The sequence below is a fragment of the Hermetia illucens genome, chromosome 5, assembly GCF_905115235.1.
Source record: "Hermetia illucens chromosome 5, iHerIll2.2.curated.20191125, whole genome shotgun sequence".
NCBI lineage: Eukaryota > Metazoa > Arthropoda > Insecta > Diptera > Stratiomyidae > Hermetia > Hermetia illucens.
The window spans coordinates 41726761-41748796 of NC_051853.1; the positions used below are offsets into that span (position 1 = coordinate 41726761).

General features: G+C 42.2%; 2 protein-coding genes across 3 annotated transcripts in view; one reads left to right on the plus strand and one right to left on the minus strand.

Moving 5' to 3' along the window:
- Positions 1 to 10220, plus strand: part of LOC119656559 (protein toll-like) — a 55813-nt gene extending 45593 nt beyond the window's left edge. For both annotated transcript variants that reach the window (XM_038062940.1, XM_038062939.1), the window contains exons 2-3: positions 235 to 1419; positions 8207 to 10220. In XM_038062940.1, coding sequence (XP_037918868.1) covers positions 308 to 1419; positions 8207 to 9797 — 2703 coding nt within the window. In that variant the 5' untranslated portion in view covers positions 235 to 307 and the 3' untranslated portion in view covers positions 9798 to 10220. The remainder of the gene's footprint in view (positions 1 to 234; positions 1420 to 8206) is intronic.
- The window catches only part of LOC119656560 (cation-independent mannose-6-phosphate receptor), a 532053-nt gene that overhangs the window by 449533 nt on the left and 60484 nt on the right, over positions 1 to 22036 (minus strand). Inside the window, exon 14 of the mRNA XM_038062941.1 lies at positions 17910 to 17974. Coding sequence (XP_037918869.1) covers positions 17910 to 17974 — 65 coding nt within the window. The remainder of the gene's footprint in view (positions 1 to 17909; positions 17975 to 22036) is intronic.

Here is a 22036-nt window from a genome sequence, read left to right on the forward strand (position 1 = left end):
CTTTCATACCTGATACGTCCGGCTTCCAATTTCCTGACTTGTTTTGTCTTGTGGTCATATTAGACATGACGAAACCAACAAACAACCAAATAAAGTTTGTTATAAGTCTTCAAATTTGATGTGTCTTTGCTACTTAATACTTTGCTTTCAATAATACTTAAACTAAGTAAAGCCAGATGTAGAACAGATTTGAATCTTCTTCAGCTATAACTGAAATATTTTTATCTTTTCCAGATATTGAAATTGACAAGCATCTTGCTGTTGTCATCTAGAGCTGGAGGATCCACTTAACATAGGGCCCACTACTATGATTTCTACGAAAACTGTCTTACTAGTTCTTTTCTGCACCATCACAGCAAACAAGAGCCCAGCAGAAGCCTCTTTCAATTGCGAATCTCTGTCTGACAAGTGCAGATGCACGAAACATTACGGATTATGGATAGAATGTTCAATTGGAGATCCTTATTTCTTTGTCGGAATCGCACCAAAAACAATTACAATTGACTGCTACAGAAAAAAGGAATTCGACTACAAAATGTTTCCAGTGATGAACATAACTGCTACTCCGAAAGTAATAATCAAAGGATGTCCTTTGTCAAAGAATCAAACACTGGCCACATTTTTGGAAAGATTTATTATTGGGCGTGTTGGCACCGTGGCTTTCTGGGGCATCCCAAACATGGATCGTGCAGTAACTCCAAAGTTTTTACAGGGCTTGAGTGATTTGGAAAGCTTACATCTGGCCAGTAGTAGTTTGAACCAGATACCGAATAATTTTTTCAGCGACTTGAAGAAGTTAAGAAGGCTAGACTTGGTACAAAATCATCTTCATCTGACAAAAGACATTTTCATCAGTTTGGGTCAGCTCCATTCCTTAGAGCTTAGGTCCAATCGTCTGCAATACCTGGATCCCGGTATATTTCGGAATCAAAAACAAATGGAAGATCTAAGTCTGCGGGGAAACAAACTCAAAAATCTCAGCAAGAACACATTCATTGGAGCGTCATCAGTAACATATCTTGATCTGAGTGGGAACGAACTTACAACACTGGAATACGACGTATTTCAGCTGCTTCCGAATTTACATTTTATTGATTTAAGCTGGAACAACTTTTCAACGCTGCCTAAGAAATTGTTTTCGAAAAACCAAAAACTGCAAAGTATACGTCTGAACGGAAATAAACGGCGAATGGAATCGTTACCGTCCGATTTTCTAGCGTATCATTCAAGGATGATCAATGTCAGTATATCGGCATCAATAACATGTCTGACAAGTGAAACTTTTGCAAATCAAATTCATTTGATTTATTTGGACCTAAGCCGAAATGAGTTAACTAACCTACATGATGATGTATTTAAGAACACAGTATCTCTCGAAGTCCTTCGTTTATCATCTAATAGACTGAAGAGTATAACAAGGTTTGTGATATATTAGATATAGCTGCAATCATAAGGTCCACTACCTTTTATTGTAAATTCTCCATTATTGAGTGAATCGGTTTTCACGGTCACTTTCGTTGATGGTATCAGCCCTCCGTACCCTCCAATTTTCATAGCCGTTGGACTAGTCCCCATCTCAAAGGTCTCCTATTTCAGAATCAAGAGCACAATGTAATCGACAATAGTAACAATACTTGCGTCTAGAAGGAAGTGACGTTCAACCCGAAGATCCCCCATAATGAGGTTACCGCTCTAACTTCCCGCCTCCACCTGCGCTTTTTTGGTCGGGTTAACCTTGATTGTAGTTTGATGAAGGATAATGACTTTGTCCAACTAAAGGTGATTAGGAGTTGACTCCTCGGAGAAACAATACTGTCCACAAACCCAGGGAATAACCTCGGAATCAATGAATCAAATAGAAACGGACTCAACCTCGAAAAATTGAGTATTTTATTAGACCTCGGAAAGTGCGAACACTACATCACATAGGAGCTTCTATAAGAAATATTCCGCAAGAATATCAGCATCTTAATTCTCCATTAAACGAAGTAGTTCCATAAGAAAAAAATAAAGGCTACGAACCACACACAGTTTTCACCAGAGGAAAGATGAAAGGAAGTGATAGAGAGTACGGCGTGGCCTAGGGGTTTGACTGACGATTTAAACAGCGAGCTGTTGACTTCAAAACTCTACCCTTGATGATACGACACAGACAAGAGATGGTACAAGCTAAGAACCTTCAAGTAACAGTAACGCAGAGAGAACGTTGACGCAAAACAACTGGCGTTGAATTATTTGCATTTCCAGATTTTATCCAAAACAGCGAAGGCGGATTTAGCACTGATAACCCGTCAAGCAACAGTAGCCAGATATACAAATTTAATAACGTCACCAATGTCCTACTCTTTAATGCAGATAGGTAATAAGCGTAAATATGAGAACCATTTGGCAATGGTTCATGATCCAAAATTGTCTCTTGAAACCCTCCGTGTCCTTCAGTCAAGGCAGTATGAAAAGCGTCACGGATTTTACACCGTCATAAATGGCCACAAACATACTTGGCCCCAGCTGCAAAAAGAGTCGGAACGGCTGGTTTGACGATGAATGTAAGCTAGCAACGGAACGGAAGAATGATGCATACCGAGTAATATTGCATTCTCAAAGGACGCGGGCACGCGCAGAGACTTATCACGAACTCCGTCGAGCGGAGAAGCGACTTCACAGACGGGAAAAGGAAGCCTTGGAAAACAAACAGGTCTGTGAACTCGAAAAGTACAGAGAGCAACCGCACCAGGCGCGCAAGTTTTACCAACAAGTCAGCAGGATGAAACCTTACACACCTCGAGGTGAGGGAAATCTGATTTCCGACAAAATGGGCATATTAGAGCGATGGGTTGAGAACTTTGATGAGCTACTGGACAACCAGAACATCGGCGAGTTGGAGGTCCCGCCAACTGAAGACGACGGACAAATACTGCCACCACCAAGTTTAGGAGAAACAGTCCGTGCAATTCATCGGCTAAAAAATCATCAATTACAGCCGAATTGGTTAAATATGGAGGCGACCAGTTACACCAAGTGGTTCATCAACTTGTGCTCAAGGTATGGGACAGCGAATCAATGCCTGACGATTGGCAACGAGGCATTTCTGTCTCATACATAAAAAGGGGGATATCACACAGTGCAGCAATTATAGAGGTATCACGTTGCTGAGTACCACCTATAAGATATTCTCCGTTATCTTGCTAGGCCCGATAGCCCCATAGGCTCAGAACATCATTGGCCCATACATACCAAAAAGGCTTCACTCCAGGCAAATCAGCAAAAGATCAGATTTTCCCTGTGCGGCAAGTGATGAAAAAGCAAGATCACTCTCAAGACCATTCGACATCAACAACGGTCTACGAAAAGGGGATGCTCTATCATGCGTCCTCTTTAACCTGGCCCTCGAGGAAGTGATCCGTGATGTCGGGGTAAATGCAAGGGGTATGATCCTCTTCAAGTCCACCCAACTACTGGCCTATGCTGATGATATCGACATCATGAGAAGGACGACCCGAGACGTACAAACTGCCTTCATCCAGATCGAGCAGGCGGCGATTAGCGCGAGATCTTGGGCTGCGCATCAATGAAGGCAAGACAAAGTATATGGTGGCAACGTCAGCACCAAAAACCAACCAACCAACAATATCAAACCGCACTGGTCAAACAGGAGGAATAAGGATAGGAGATTACAACTTTGAGATCGTTTATAATTTCTCCTATCTAAGGTCGAAAATCACAACCTTGTAAGTTCTGGTGATTGAGTTATGTGTGAGGGGCCCAGTTCTCACGTAATTTACTTTCGGTCACAATTATTGCTCGGTTTTTATTTTTACAAAGGATGCTGCTGATATACACTCCTCAGGTTATTCACTACTTTGTAGGCGTGTCTTGTGTTCCCTGTCTTAATATTTGATCAGTTGATCGTCCGAGATTTTCGTAATTTCCCCTTTTCGGCTTTTTATTTCGCTCTATTTGTTGCCCCTTTGCCTCGTTTTCCTTGTGACGCGCTTCCTAGCATTCATCGTTAAACCATCATTTCTCCGTCGCCGGAATTCAACGACGAATTCCAACGACTTCCTTGGTTGTTGTTTTGATAGCGCGTTTTAGGTCATACCAGGCGCCATTTATGGGCTTCCTCGTGAGATTCAAGAAAGTAGCAACTAATCGTTCCTCCAGCTTTGGTCTGTACTCTTCCGCTATTAAATCATTTTTAAGTTGGAGTCATAAGATGCTGGGTGACCATCCCCTGATAATGAGAACGTGGTCTATCTAGTTTAAAGTAATACCAACTGGGAACGCCCATTTCTATGATTGCGGTTGTCTCAGAAGCATGTCAATTTTATGATTAAATTGCTGTTACTGCAAAGTCAATGCGTTGTGGGCCGTTGTCGTTTAATATGTTACCAGACTTGGCATTAGAATCCCCGACTAATATCTTGACGTCATTCGGAGGTAATGAGTCGTATAATCTTTCCAGGCTATCGTAAAATTGCCGTTTAACTTCTTGGTTAGAAAACCAGAGAATTCCCATCATCACATAATCCTAAAAAACAAAAGAGACTACTCCGCAATCAAGGATCTCCTCGTGAAGAACCAGGCGAAGTTCTTCGCTTATACCCTCCCGTCAAAGAAAACAACCTTGCTAATAATTCGTGACCTTGAATAAGCTTGCTCTGCACAAGAGATCACTGAGGATCTGAAAGCCCAAGGCACCTCCAATGTACTGTCCATGAAGCCCTTCGTCACAACAAAACCAAAGCGAAACAGCCATAGAATGGACATATGGCTTATAACATTTGACTCCGCTTTCGAGATCGACAAGTAAACCCCTATAAAAGCGATAAACCACACTTCGTTCCGCTTTGAGCAGATTATAAATAAACAAATACGGCAATACAAAAATCGCCTGAGGGTCTGTCATACGGCACCGAACTGTCACCTCTAGTATCGATGCGCCAAATTGTGATGGCGCACGCGGTGGAAGGAAGTCTCAAATGTGTGAACCACAAGTTGGATCCGCAATAGAAATTTCAATGAATGGCCTACAAAATTTCCACCTCAGGCTGGTATAACTGTAACTTCGGGCCCCATTTCTCTGCATAACATTCACCCTGACCCGAATTCCTTTCCTGAAAGACAAGATTAACAATCTCGATACTTGAAGAACCCTCGCCCTGTATACCACCACTTCCCATAACTACCTGTTCAACATAAAATTCAATCCAAACACATACAGGCAAATCCATAAAACAACCTCAAAATCATCATCAAAAAACATTATTGGTCTCCTTGACATAAGGAAACCTGGTGGCCCCATGTGGCAATATGGTCTCGCCTAAAAGCTACAGACATCCTTGGCTTCCACCCGCACCTCTGTAAGTTAATCTTTAGCTTCCTAAACGGACGGCATTTCAGGTGAAAATTCAGCAACAGCTATTCACACCTTATACCATAATAGTCCTACTGGTATCCCAGAAGGCTCCATTCTTTTCGCAACACATTCACGCTATTCACAGCAGACATCCCTAAACCCGCTCGCCCCTCACCATAACCCAATCAAGATCCTTCAATATGCCGGTGACTTCATCATTTACACCTCCACAGAGAATATTGTATGCGGTCAAGCTCGTCTGAATTCATATTTGGACGAATTTTACTAATAGTTTTACAAGCGGAAACTTGCCCTTACTCCTCAGAAATGTCAAACAATCGTGGTTCGCGGCAACAGAATGAAAATGTCTTCCGATACCAAAAAATTCAATTCCTCTCCACACCATGAAACAAATTGTTTAGCTAGGTATTACAATGACCTTCAATCTGCCCAATATTCCATACGTCAATAAGGAATTAAGCTGTGTAAACGGTGCCTTTAGGTCACTTCACCACATCATTCGTTTCAACAAACCCACCCCGATCAAACCTTTGGTCACTTTTGGGTTCATCTTCTCGTTTGATATCACTCCACGTCAAATCGAGTGACTCCGCTTCAAGGAAGGACAGATCCTCCATTATTCTACTGGCATATTTAAAAGTCAAAATGGTACGAAATACATATCCAACCCGATTACTTATGATTTGGCCCAAATACCATGCATCCATGCTACCATTGGTTCGACATGCAGTGAAATTCATGAAAAGGTCACTGTCGCACCCCAACCCTTTAGTCATAGCGAAGGAAAAAACGATAACCGTGTGTTCGTCAGGAGTGGCTGAGTAGTCCTCCGAACAGGACGCCACTTCAATGCCCAGCACGCTCCCTAATCCACTCCCCTTTCCATCTTAAACTTTGTCACCTCATCTTCCTTCCGGTAAATTATTAAATTCAAGTTTGGAGTTTTTTTCGTCAACTTTTCTCCAGGCAATGAATGAAATGAATGAATAAACGGGCGACAAAGTGAAGGTCCCTAGGGGGCTAACAACTCCTCTGGCGATAGAAAATCAATTGGAAACTCTGAATCGCACACTTTTAGAGTGTTTTGAAAGGGCTTGTCCTATTTCCCGAGGCCAAGGCAGTAAAAAGGTCCCATGGTGGAACCGAGAACTGGAAAGACTCACGAAATCAGCCAGACGACATCGAAATTATGCCTGCAAAAGCAATAAAAATGAAGACTGGTTAAACTTCTGGAACTCACAGCGTGAATATAAGAGGCTCGTAGGACGTTCGTAACGCGATTCTTTTTGAGCATACTATGAGGAATTTGAAGGTGAAAGGGAGACATCTAGGCTATGAGTCGGCCAATTTCGACTTAGAAAACCGGATCGTACTTTCAAGAACTCCAGAGTTCAATCTACACAGACTCTCTTTTAAGTGTACCAGCCGGGAGAACAGCTCTTAGAGATGGGGGGAGGAGAATTGGCGGTTTCTGCAACTCTCAACACGAAGGTGTTGTAGGGGAGGTGTGATATCCTCACTGCTGTTTATCAACCCGCTACTATGGGAACTGCAAAATCTGCCAATACACGTTCAAGCTTATGCGGATGACGTGGCTGTGTTAGCCGTTGGTCGAGATCTCGGGATAGTGTGTAGAAATACACAAAGCGGCGTTGATTTGATTGAGAGTTGGTGTCTCAGGCATGGACTTTCAGTAAATCTAAATAAAACCACAATAGTATTATTTACAAAAAAGAGGAAACTGAATGGTCTGTGCCTTCCAGAGATGAGGGATACAAACCTTCAATTCTTCGAAGAAGTAATATATCTGGGAGTTATTATAGAAACAAGAAGAAACTCCTTTGGAACAAATATGTAAAGGTAAAGATGAAGCGAACTCTCATAGCTTATGGGCTGTACAGGTGGACCTTTGCCTCGACATGAGGACTTAGTCCTCAGGTAGTAATGTGTTGCTGTTGCTGTCTTTAGGCAGATGTTCGTTAGTGCATCCGTATTGTCGTAGTTTAAGGTGAAACAAAGGACGTTTCGCTGTAAACTAGTTACACTGCAAAAAACTGTATGTCTGAATATCAACGGTGCCATGAGAACCACATCGGGCTCAGCTCTCAATTTGCCGGACTTGGATTAGTTTATTCAGAGCACACAGAGCACAGAGCTTTGGAAGCGTTATATTGAGAACTAAATCCAGTTTTCACGATGCCTTCTGATTCTCGGATCCCCATACATCTGTTTGGTAGAAGATATGAAGTTATCTTGAAACGAAGAGAAAACTGGCCTGAACCAGAAGTATGCGTGTCGGGATATACTGACATCACCAATGGCTCAAAAACCGATCACCGATGGCTCAAAAACAGAACAGGGCTCTGTAGCAGGAGTCTTCCTCTCGCGTAAAAAGGAGATTCGGCATCTTCCCTTGGGACAATACACAACGGTCTTTCAAGCTGAAGTACGATCTTGAGGGCGGCAACCTGAATGATTGACGAGCGGATGAAGTGCAGGCGTATCGCAATCAGTAGCGATAGTCAAGCTGCATTGAAAGCGTTGAGCAGTCTTTGCTCACTTCAAAAATCGTTTAGGAATGCAGAAATTGATTGAACTTTGTTTTTAGATTCAATACGGTGAAACTCCTCTGGGTACCCGGTCATTGTGGTGTACAGGGAAATGAAATCTCGGATGCTTTCTCAAACATACACACGTAAAAAAAAATAAACATTTGTCAGTGGGCCTGGAATAATTTCTGTTATAATATGTTGTCTAATTTAATTAATCCTATTTAATCTAATGGAATTTAAATATTTATTAAAAAGATATTTGTCTTTTCTTTTGCAGAGATATTTTCCGCAACCTCCACAAACTAGTAGAACTCGATTTGAGATACAACGACCTTCATAGTATCGACCTGCATGCTTTCAAAGGAACACACGAACTTCGAATACTAAGGATCGAATACAACAATTTGTCTTCGGTTTCGAGTGGATTTGGGGAGAACGAAAAGTCACCTTTCGAAGGACTTTCGAAACTAGAGGAATTGATTCTACAAAAAAATCGCATCACTCATGTTTCCAGTGGCTGGATACATAGTCTACCGAATTTGAAGAACTTAGACCTTAGTTACAATCGGTTGATATGTAACTGCAGCTTACTCCCTTTCGTCCGGTACCTGAATAGATCTAACCATCATGAACTTGAACCGCGACCACAGATTTCCACAAGCACATTATATTGCTCGGAACCAGAGGAACTAAAGGGTCAGGATATCATGAGTTTGAATTATAAACAAATGTTATGCCAACACAAGTCATGTCCTAGCATGTGTATATGCTGGACTCGCTATGACCAAACCCTTATTGTTAACTGCTCAAGTTCTAATTTAGCTAAAGTACCTTCATTGCACGATGTACTTACATCGAATATCAAATCAATTGTTTTGCATATTGCCAACAATAACATAACCACACTTCCAGACAATCACTCTCCAGGATATTCGCTAGTGAGCGAACTGTATGCCAGCAATAATAGTATTTCACGTTTCGCAGAACCCAATATCCCAACAAATTTACAAGTGCTAGATCTGTCAAATAATACACTCACCCAAATCGATGCCACCGTTTTCAAAAGGATCAAACAAATCAATCAAACATCACATTTATATTTCGGAGACAATCCTTGGCAATGTGATTGCAATGCCCTGGGGCTCCTGTCTTTCATTCGGACTAACTCCGAACGAATTCAAGATTTGAATTTTATAAAGTGTTCCACTGGTGCCAGGTTTTCAACACTCTTTCCGAAGGATTTATGTAAAGAAAGCATAGTTTTCGAGGTCCTAGCTTATATTGCAGCTGCACTTGGTGTGATCTTCGTAGTCTTAGGCGGTTTGAGCTATCGGTTCCGAACCGAAATCAAAGTTTGGTTATTCGCACATAATATGTGTTGGCACCTTGTTACCGAGCAGAATATTGACGATGACAAGAAATATGATGCCTTCATATCATACTCACATAAGGATGAGGATTTTGTTATTGAAAATCTGTTACCAAACCTCGAAAATGGTCCAATACCTTACAAACTTTGTCTACATGAGCGCGACTGGTTACCTGGCGAATTCATTCACACTCAAATTATTCAATCAGTAAATGATTCCCGACGCACGATAATTGTCCTCTCACCAAACTACCTTGAATCAGTTTGGGGATCATTGGAATTCCAAATTGCTTATAAAGCCGCTCTGGAAGAAGCCCGGACTCGGATTATTATTATAATGTACCGCGATATCGGGAATAGTGTCGATGTTGGTCCTGAACTAAAATCTTATTTAAATACAAATACTTATATTAAATGGGATGATCCTTGGTTTTGGGAAAAAATGCGACATGCAATGCCCCATCCAGTATATAGGCAAACCACTAATTTTTGTTTTTAACAGATACTGCCTTGTGCGGTATCAAATGAAAGATCTCCAATGATACTCTTCGAAACAGATTTTAATTTCGACTTCAATTGTAAAGTGGAGAAAACGTCAAATAAATTCCATAAAGTCGATTCTCAGAACTTACTAACTCCAAGAGGTCATGGTGATGCTCCTTTGTGACGTCTAGGCCTCAAAAGGCCTTCTATGCATTAATAATAATATATTACCATATTTTGAAAATTTATTGAAATCCCCCCTTAAGATCATCTTAGCAGTATTATAGATCTTAACATAGACCATCATAATAAGAAATTTGGTGGAAAACCTACTATTGTTAACAAAATTATAATAAGTTGAAGTTGTTTGTTTTGCGTTGAATTACTGCTCCCTAAGGTGTGTACATAGAAGAGCAGAATTATGTTTGTTGAAAGTTTTCTTTAATTTTTCTGTCATCGATTAATTTGTAAAAACCTACCTTAATGATTATTCACTTGAAAATTAGGAAATTAGAAATTTCTTAAAATCAAATGCAACAAGTATTTATTGAATATTAAAAATAAGATATTTCCCACAATGGTTCATACCCCGTTAAGTCGTTAGTTAAATATGACAAACAATAAGTGTAATTTGCACCAAATTAGAATTATTGTTGTCAGTCGAATTTATTATAATTATATGTAGAAAGTTAGACATAATTTGAGTCGAGTTTTGATCCTCATTCCTCGATCATTAAAAATGTGAAATAAATTGAATATAAAAAGTGCAGCGTTGTCTTTTCGGGTTCACTTTGAATAAATGAGCAAATATTTAGGATAATTGGGCGAAAAATTAATCCAAAAATTTCAGCTGCTTTGCGCCTCGCCTTACTGGCATTAGAGTCATCTGTTAACAATTATCCTGACTTAATATTCGTCCTATTGTTATACAATTTTGGTGTCATGGCTAATTGTCATTACTACAATTTAAAACCCATAATTTTTTCAAAATGGTTTTCGTCACACTGCCCAAAACCTAAACTTGTTCGTTCGTTCGAATAAGAATCCTCGCTATCTGCCTGGTGTTCAGAATCGTGCCCATTTTTCCAGGTACTCCAATTTCATTTTCATCTGGTTTTGTCCACTTCGTCTTATTTAGTTAGCATCATAACTAAATTTCGTAATTTCCCAACTAAATCCTTTCACTTTGATTGCGACTTTCTTTTATCTCTCTTCTTGGGCTATAAATTCTGGAATAACACTACTTGGCCCCCGAAGGAGCCGCAGCATAACAACATATCCCTTCGTCTTCGTATCAACGGAGTTTTTGCAAACTCATATTGATCCCATAGTCTTACTTAATCTGATCCTAAGCCTCTATTCCAATAACACCGCCGTTTGCCCATCGTTATAGTTTCGGTGACATCTGAATTCTCATTGCATATTTCTACATGATGCTTCAAAGTGCTGCCCGTGTCGTTGCTCGTAACACAACTATCAATATTTGTACGACTCCACGACCTTCATTTTCTGAAGCGTTGAACAGGTATCTACCCATTTGCAGAAAATCCTGTCGTGGTGCCGGATAAATCTTAGTTATGCAGCTTTTGACTGTTGAATCATCCCAGCTTCCGCTTTGGTTCTATTATACTATGGCTATGAGAGCAGGGAGACAAAGTCCAGCCGGCTCAGATCTTCGAAGCCACCCCGTAGCATTCACGAAGGAAAGCATGTCTCACACCCTGCAGCTAGAAATCTTTCTGAGGTCTCTAAAGAATGATTTACCCAGTATTCGTAGCCTGACTCTAGCAAGACCAGGGCAATCGCAGAAGAAATGACTGAGGGTTTCCCCCTTTTCTCCGCGGTTTGGGAAGTGCGAATTGTAGGGTATGCCGAACCTGATCCCCTATGAGCCAGTGCTCCGTACAGGCTGCCGTAAGCTTGTATGCATTTGCGTGCGTCTGGCACAGGATGCGGATGTGATCGGGCTATGTTATAAGCCGACCAAATTCTCCTTGACTTAGCACTGATGGTAAGCCTTCACCATCTAAAGACCGCGGCTGCTAAGTAGTGCGAAACATCGACCGTTCCCGCCGAAAAACTATCAATCCGTCAGTCTGCTAATTCCCCTCTTTCCTATCCCCGGGAACCCAGGGGAGGGTGACCTTGAGCGTGCCGGCCAGACTGTCCAGTGTGTTTCTGCACTGCCCCACCCTACAAGCTGGAGAATGTCGTCGCTGAATACAAGCCCTTAATCGCCGCTTGGCTGTCGGTCAAAATTACTATATTACGCTCGGAGCTCAGGTCACGCTCCAGCCATCGACAGACTTCCAATATCGCCAGTAGTTCCACTTGGCATACACTGACGAAACCAGGAAGACTATACGACTCGGATACACTGTGTGAGAAAACCCACGCACCGACTCCACAGACCATCTTTGATCCATCGGTAAAGAATCATCATAATCAACGGTGCAACATCCGATATCCGGTCTAGACCTGCCTTAATAAGGAACTACAGACATCCCGGTTTTGCGCCGAGGTCCACCAATTCGATATCCCTAAAAACTGTCTGGCGTCCTGGCATCCTACGCCATCGTTCCATCTCAAATAGGGTCTGCCTCGTTTTCTTTTTCTACCATAGATATTGCCCTTGTAGACTTTCCGGGTGGGATCATCCTCATCCATACGGATTAAGTGACCCGCCCACCATAACCTATTGAGACGGATTTTATCCACAACCTGGCGGTCATGGTATCGCTTATGAATTTCGTCGTTATGTAAGCTAAGGAATCGTCCTTCCTCATGTATGGTGCCAAAAATTCTTCAGAGGATTCTTCTCTCGAACGCGGCCAAGAGTTCGCAATTTTTCTTGCTAAGAACCCAAGTCTCCGAAGAACATAAGGACTGGCAAGATCATTGTCTTGTACAGAAAGAGCTTTGACCCTATGGTGAAACGTTTCCAGCGAAACAGTTTTTGTAAGCTGAAATAGGCTCTTGTTGGCTGCCAACAACCATGCGCGGGTTTCATCGTCATAGCTGTTATCGGTTGTGATTTTCGACCCTAGATAGGAAAAATTTTCAATGGTCTTAAAGTTGTAGTCTCCTATCTTCATTGTTTTCGTTTGACCAGTGCGATTTGATGTTGTTCGTTCTTTTGGTTTTGGCGATGACGCTGCCACCATGTACTTCGCCTGCTCAATCTGGATGAAGGTAGACATCTCGAGTTGTTCTTCCCATGATGTCGATATCGTCAGCGTAGGCCAATAGTTGGGTGGACTTGAGGAGGATGGTGCCTCTTGCATTTGCATCAGCATCGCGAATCACTTTCTCCAGGGCCAGGTTGAAAAGGACACATGATAGGGCATCCCCTTATCTTAGACAGTTGTTGATGTTAAATGGTCTCGAGAGTGATCCTGCTGTTTTTATCTGGCCTCGCACATTGGTCAGAGTCAGTCTAGTCAGTCTTATCAATTTCGTCTCGAATTCTCTCATGGCCGTGTACAGTTTTACCCCGGCTATGCTGTCATAGGCGGCTTTAAACTCGATGAAAAGATGGTGCAACTGATGTCCATATTCCAACAATTTTTCCATCGCTTGCCGCAGAGAGAAAATCTAATCTGTTGCTGATTTGCCTGGAATGAAGCCACTTTGGTATGGGCCAATGATGTTCTGGGCGTGTGGGGCTATAGATGATACTCAGCAACGTGACAGGTCATAGACAACTATGATATATTAGACCTAACGTTCTAAAGCGTAATCCCCTACATCAGTGTCAACACGCTTACCGGTCAAGAAACTGTTCTGTATCAGCTGACGGATGTACTATGGGATGCCATAGAAACAAAAGAAATAGCACTGCGTGCGTTTTTGGATATCGAAGAAGCATTCGACAACACATCGCACACAGAGAAACAAGATGCCCTGAGCTGTAAGGGAGTGGGAAACACCCTGGCTTTCTGAATAGGCAAAATACTAAAAAGTAGGCAAATAGACGTACCGACAGGTAGAAATTCTATTGTCATGAATACTACTCAAGGTTGTCCACAGGGCGGCGTACTACGCCGCTTATGTGGAGTATGGTAGTGGACGAACTCCTGGAGGTGCTAACAAATACTGGAATACAGGTCCAGGGTCACACTGACGACATTGTTTTAATCTGTAGGGGCAAATATGAAGATACCATATGTGATTGAATCCAAACTGGACTAAGGGTTAGTAATGCCTGGTGCAGGAAGGTGGGATGGGGACCAATCCAGCCAAAACCACCATAGTACTATTCACCAGGAGAGGTAACCTTGATCACCTGAGAGCCATAAGGTTACATGATATACAGTTGAAACGGGAAGCAGAGATCAAATATTTGGGAATCACGCTAGACCAAAAATTACTCTGGAAGACACATGTGGGAAACACTTGTCGGAAAGCCTAGAGGGCTCTGATGACTTGTAGGTATACAGCAGGAAAAAAATGGGCTTGGAGCCCGAAGGTACTACTTTGTATGTACACTGCAATAGTAAGGCCAATGATTACCTATGGGGCAGTAATCTGAACAGAAAGAACTGAACTCAGCACACAAGCCATGGAGTTACACAAACTCGAAAGACTTGCTTGCGTATGTATCAGTGGGTCAATAAGGACATGCCCAACGGCATCCCTGGAGATCCTTCTGAGGTTAACCCCCTTCCATCTGCACATACAGATGAAAGCAAGGAGGGCAATATTCAGGATGACCAGGGGTATCAGTGAGGCGGGGAGCTGCCTAAACTGAAGGATGATTTATCAATCTTTCTAAACGATATCCCGAATTACACGACGCGAGGCGATCTATTCCAACTCTGGAAGTAGACTGATCCGTATGCGTACCTCCAGCCCTCTTATAGCCCGCGAAATACTCCAGAAAGGCATGCAAAAACTTTTGCGAGAAGGCGAGAAGGTCACACCCCCTAAATCAAAACCAACATGCTTACCAACGTGGAAAGTCCTGTGAGTCTGCTCTTCATTCATTGGTTTCAAAGATAGAGGATGCAACTCTGAAGGAAGAGTACGCGATGGGGGTATTAGTGGACATTGAAGGGGCTTTTGAGTGTATGCCCTTCCAAAAGCTCTGTAATACCGCCAGAGACCATGGTGTTGACGAAACTCAAATAGAGTCGATCTACGCAATGCTAAAGCAGAGATTGCTGTGTGCTGAAGTAGGTGTTGATCGCTACCTAGCAACGGAAGCGACGAAAGGCTGCCCTCAAAGAGGTGTGCTATCGCCACTTCTGTGGAGTATGCTGATCAACTCACTACTATGCGAACTGCAAAATCTGTCAATACATGTTCAAGCTTATGCGGATGATGTGGCTCTGTGGGCTGTTGGTCGAGATCTCGGAATAGTGTGTAGAAATACACAACGCGCCGTTGATTTGATTGACAGTTGATGCCTCAGGCATGGACTTTCAGTAAATCCAAATAAAACCACAATGGTATTATTTACAAAAAGGAGGAAACTGAATGAACTTTGCCTTCCAGAAATCAGGGGTACAACTTTTCAACTCTCCGAAGAAGTGAAATATCTGGGAATTATTCTAGACAAGAAGCTTCTTGGGAACAAACCTGTGGAGATAAAGATGAAACGAGTTCTTACAGCTTATGGGTTGTGTAGGCGGACCTTTGCCTCGACATGGGGACTTAAGCCTCAGGTAGTAATGTGGATACATGTTGCTATCATTGGGCCGATGTTCGTTTATGCTTCCGTATTGTGGTGGATTAAGGTGAAACAAAAGAGTTTTCGCTGTAAACTTGCCACACTACAAAGAACTATGTGTCTGGGTATCACCGGTGCCATGAGCACCACATCCGACTCAGCTCTGAATGCATTACTCAACGCCTTGGATTTGTTTATTCAGAGCACTGCAAAGAGAGCAGCTCATAGACTAATTCGATTAGATCTATGGGAAAACAATAGACGTGGGGGCACAGAGCATTGAAAGAGTCCTTGGAGAACTGAATTTAGCTTTCGCAATACTATCCGATTCTCAGATCCCCATACATCTGTTTGGTAGAAGATATGATGTTATCTTGAAACGAAGAGAAAACTGAGACGAACCAGAAGGATGCGTGTCAGGATATACTGACATCTTCTACACCGATGGCTCAAAAATAGAAATTGGTTCTGGAGCAGGAATCTACCTCTCGAATAAAAACAAGAAGTGGGCTTTTTCTTTGGGACAATACACAACGGTCTTTCAGACAGAAGTGTATGCGATCCTAAGGGCGGCAACCTGGATGAATGACGAGCAGTTGAAGGGCAGGCGCATCCCAATCTGGGTTGAGTAGTACTTTAATCACTTCAAAAATCGTTCAAAAATGTAGAAACCGATTAAACTCTGTTTCTAGATTTTCATATTCTAAGTGAGTGACCCGCCTATGGACGCATAAGATATCAGATGCTGACGTGCTCCAGCTGCAGCGGGTAGCATCACATCCACTAACGGAAATCCTGCGATACATAAACGAATCCGGGATATTTCGTTAGATGGGGAATCGAATACTATGGACCACTAAGGTCTGAGTGCTAAGAGGCTTTGCCTCTTCCCCACCTCAAGCACACACACACATCCCTTATGCTTAGACTTACACAGTTTTCATTTTTCTTGTACTTTATTATCTGTGACTCCCAAGATTTCCCAATAAGTGAATTTCAACTCATCAAATGCAAAATTCAAAATCGATCCTCATGAAACATGCACAATCACTGTCAGCGGCAGTGATCTGCCCAGAACTGAGCGATTTAAATATTTCGGGTCAATGCTATCAGCCAATTGAGAACTGCGCTATGAAATTGCTTCAGACAATAACGCAAACTGGTGTTCTTTGTGATCGACGCATTAAGGAACGTCTCAAATCTAAAATTTTCCGCAATGACGTCCATCCTGTCACCCTCTATGGTTATGAGTGTTAGCCGACTATAAAAAACGATGAACGGCATCTTGCGATAATGGAGACGAAAATGTTACTTTGGACTAGGGACGTGACAACTTTTAATCATGATCGATATGAGGTTGCGCCAATCGAGAAAAAACTACGAGAGAGGCGTCATCGATGGTAGCTTCACGTAATTCGCGCTAGCGAGAATTTATTTGGCAAGATTGATCTGACCATCGAAGTCGATGGTAAGCGACCAAAAAGCCGGGCGAAAAAATGATGGCTTGATACGCTGGACCGGGAATTTAAGTCTCGCGATTGCATCCAGATCAGGCATTTGATAGAACGAAATGGCGAAACCGATCACGGCAAGCCGACACTGCTTGTGAACGCGGCAAAGGCTGAAAAAAAGAAGCAGAAATCCCAAATTCAGAACCAATTTATCACCTCAATTTGTGAGTTGAAACCTTTAAATAAGCGTTTCATAAAGAGCAGATATGCTTGCCCTGTGCACACTCAGCCGCTACATCTAGAAAAATGCACTTAAATATTCTAAACTTCATATCCAATATCGTCCTATTATCCTCTACTTGAAGAAAGAAAATTGCGAAAACTATAAGAACTGCTAGCAATCGAAACATACAATTTTCCGGAGCGCAAAGCTCTCAGACAAACAATTTTCAAAAAGTTTTAATACGAGGAAAACAAAATTTCAATATACACGTAAACAACGCAGGACGACCGTCAGGACTCAGTGGCAAATGCAAACAGACGGAAACTTTCTATTCGCATATTGTCGACAAGGAGGGACTGTATCCTAGCATTCCCATTGTATGCAAGCGTGGAAATGGAAATATGTAGATGGTAACCGAAAGCATTCAAGGACGTATGCGGATTATATGGAATTGACGGTGTCAGGAGCGAGTATCTTTATAAGGCAATTACAGTTTAATTTGTCCGTATTAAGGCTAATAATTATTTTAAAACACAGTTAAGGAACTTTAAAAGGATCCTTCTATGAATAAAACAATGGCGGGACCATTAAGAGCTGTTGAGAGTATTTAAGTTTGGATGATGTAAATATTTTCAATGGCTTAAAGTGTAAGTGGATATTTATGGTGATGCTTATTGGAACTCTTATGAAATATAGATGCAGTAATTTATGACCATGTAACAAATCCTGAATAATAAAGTTGAAAGGCCCAAAAAACGAGGTAGCTTAAAAAATATTACTTACGTCATGTACGGTGGAATTGGTTTCTTTCATCCCACAAACGAATCGAAGCTGAACGTTCAATAAATCTGTAATTTGTAATAAATTTAGTGATAATAAAATATTTGGTTAAAGTTAATTGTAACATAATTGAAAATTAAATCATTTTAAAAATTGAACGGCTAACAAATATCGCACATTTCTTAGTTATTGGTCATAGTTGTTAGGAATGGACCTAGCTGATGAGGATGGCCGAAATAACAATCCACACTAACTGAACGAGCTAAAAACCCTGAAAAATGGCGAGAGTTCACCACGCAAATCCAATAACACCTAATTGCAGCCCGACACGAAACTGCATGGTAGCCAGGTTCGGGAATGAGAAGGGTCCTTTTGGGGCACGTTAGGCAAGAACTGCTTCCTTTGCAGCCCTGGCACTCCCCCTTTGTACCAATTGCCAAAATTGATGCCACTTTTCAAAAGTACGAATCAAGCACCTCATAATTTCATACCCCACATGACTATATTCGGTGAAAGACAATTTTAGACCCCCCTTTTGCATGTATGGGAACCCCCATTTAAACTCAATGTAGAACGATGTTACTCATTGCAGGCTTGGGGGTTCACAGTTCCTACTTTCCCACTAAATGTCAATAGGAGCGACAGACAGACAGACAGACGGACATGAATTCGTCGAATATCAAAGTGGTGGTCGAAAACAAATTGGGTTCGATGGCCCTATACTATACCGACTAAAGCAGGACTGTTACAAACTCCTACGGTGACCCTATCACGGCAGGTACTTTTACCAAAAAAATGGAATGAGCAGCTCAAAGAAGGCAAAAGTGGAAAGCCATAGAAGATATGAAGAGGAGTAGAGAAGAAATGAAGGTTATTGGCGTAAACCTTCCAAGATCAAAAAACCCAGTAGTTGCAAAAAGTCAGCAGCGAGGGATTTCAAGTTTATTCTTATTCCACGATTGAAATCCCCGAAGATGAAAGAAAATACTTGGACATCTCTCAAGCCAAAGGAACAAGTAAAGCGAAAAAAGCCCAGTCCGGATTCGATTCTTATCGAGAGCAAAGGTGACCCGTCTTCTGCCGAAGGTCAAGTGAAATCCGACTGTAAGTGGTCTAGGCTCCCTCGACGAGGTCCTACCTTGTCGAGGAGGAGCGTCCGAGGCACCTGCAGCTAAGGACAAACCGAAGAGGCAGAGGTCCTCAGACGATCCCAATTCGTTAGCACAAAAGGCAGGAAAGAAGGCTCGGCTGGCAACAGCTAAATCTTCATTTACAGCCAAGGCTATCGAAGCCGATTGATGGATCTTCTATGACAACACCGAGGAAACTCCTGCTAACTGTAAACACTGCATCCTCGCAAGCCATTAAGCTTTGAGTCGGTAGACGAATGCCACAAAATGTTACGACTAAACTTTGCCGACGAAAACACGAATGAGTTGGCTAAGGGAGTACTGCTTCTCCCTCAAAGATGTGTGAGAGGGTGCATGACTAACCCTGAAAAGGCTCTCTAGGTTGCCATCGTTCAAAAAATGCTTCCTTGGCTTCCAGATGCTGCTAGATAGTAAAACAGGAGAGAGAGCCGATAGGTCGGGAACTTTCCTTACTATCGGCGTCCTCGAACCGGATATATAAGAAGGTTCGGGAACAAATGAGCTGCCGGCTCTATTAGGGGCTAGAGACCGTCACGTTACATGTGTCGGCTCTTAAAATCATTGAAGATGTGCCATATTTCTCAAATAAATTTTCAGCATTGCAAAGTGGCGACTGCACTTATTAGTCATCGGATCAATAGCTTCAAAACATTTATATACCTCATACAAAAACCATAAGTTGTTGGTGAGGTAGTCAGCGGCCTAACCATAAAACAACATGCTGACCTGATACCCCAACGGCGAAACTAACCATAAAAAGTAAACAGGGCGATAAAGAGATTCTATGGTACACTGTATACTTCCGCTAGGACGCAGAAGAAGTTTCCATTGGAACATTCATCAGAGCTATCCAAAATACCAAAAGTAAAAGCATGGGGGTAACAGCTTGATGTGATATCAACGCCCACCACATATCCAGGGCAAATTCCAACATCAATGCATGAAGATCGAGATTATTAAAAATCTAGTAGAAACCGATCTACAGATCCTCACTTTCGGTAATGAACACACTTTCTTCAACGTGATCAGGCGAGAGGTCATCGACTGACATTGCGGCTCTTGTCGGAGAGTGGAAAGTCGAATGATACCATACTCTCGGATCACAGACGCATTAATTTCGTAATGCACATGGACCCGTCTCCGGCCACTCCATTTCGGAATTCGCGGAAGACAGATTTGGCGATGTATAAAATAGGTCCGGATGGCTCAAATGGTTAGAGCGCTGCGCTGTCGTAACGGAAGGTCGGGGTTCAAATCTCACTGAGAGATTTGTTATCGTCATTAGAGGTCCTGAGTCAAATCAGGGTAATAATCTCGGGGGAGGGCAATGCTGATCACGTTGCCTCCTACAGTGTATTGTATTGTACTGTAGTGTACCGTTACGATCTTGAATGAAGTGTTCTAACACATTTTAAGGCCCTGGTTCATTAGATTGTAGCACCAACGATTATTATTATTATAAAATGGAACTGAACTCCAGAATTACGGTCCCTTCGAAGGAAACTGTCCCCTCAAGACGTCAAAGAAGGGTAAAACACCATGGCAGAACGGATTTGGCAAAACAGAGAACAACGACAAGGGTGCTCTTCAATCTTGCTCTGAAGTCTGATTCAGCTGATGACTAGAATCGGTATAACGCGGCATAGAAAGCTCTAAAAAAGAGCATAAAGTCGGCTAAATAATCATTATGGGGATGCTTTTGTCAAGGGACTAACTCTCTCGAGGCAAGCTGAAGCGGGTCTTTAGTAAAGAACGTAGCCAGAAGCTGGGTTATTTACGTTTACAGAACGGGAAGTCCACAGAAAGCGATGAAGGAACGCTGAACCATTTCCTTGAAGTGCACTTCCAAGGCAGTATCCAAAATCTCATCTCGCAACCAACAGGTGCATACGCCTTCAATCAAGAGGCTGGAATTTGGAAAGCAAAGTAGCATCACTGGAGGATGTAAAATGGGCACTCGATTCGTTCCACAAATTCAGGTCTGCAAAATTAGCAAAAGCAAAAGAACTTCCTACAGGACCATGCCATCATAGATTATATTTCGGAGTGTTGAGAAAGGTTCGTACACAGGTTGATATCCTTATGTTAGAGAACGTGAATATTCTCAAAGAAAGGAGAAAGCTATTGATGAAGCCGATGAAGATAACCTTGAAGAGGAAGATTTCCGAAATAGTTTTGAATTTTTCGACGGTACCAAGTGGTGGCGTTCATCCAGGCTTGATGGGGCTGCACGGTAGAAGTGCGGAAGCCGTAACTGTAGGTACGGGAGTAGCGGCGGGAGAATTCCGAGAGAAAGAAGAAAGCTGCAATAGTGTAGTTCTAAAACTTGGAAACTGAGAGAGTTTCATACAAGCGGAATCAGAACTGGGGGACATTAGGGTAAGTATTGGGGATGATAGTATTGTTGGGTTAACCGTAACGTTCAAGGGGTCAAGATCTGCTTTCGTCAGGAAGTGGTGTTGGGTTTATTTTTAAGTAATACTGAACCTCGGATTTGGGCGATTTTCGGGGGGTTCATCAACGCGAATGAGGATCAAATGAATCTTAGGCATTTTAGAAGAGATCAAACCGATTCGTTAACATGAGCCGACTTAAGCAGTGAAAGGAGATGGATAGCAGTGTAAATTGTAATCAAGAAGAGAGGGATAGCATCACTCAGCTGCACCTGAAGTATGATTATATATTCGTACCCCGTGAAGATAAGTTGCCATTTACAAAAATAGAGACGTTCTCAATACTCCTATTGTCGGGTGCAACGCCCTCAAATAAGCCAAAGTATCGGATACCGCGGGCTCATCGTAATGAATATGAGCGGCAAATAAATAAGCTTTTGGAATACGATTGAGCCGAGAGATAGTCCGTACAATTCCCCTTTTATTCTAGTGCCGAAAAAGCATCTAAATGTCTCTGTCTCTGGTACCTATGTCGTACCTAATGTTGGGAATTAATGATATCTAAGATGAGCTTACCCATTCAAGA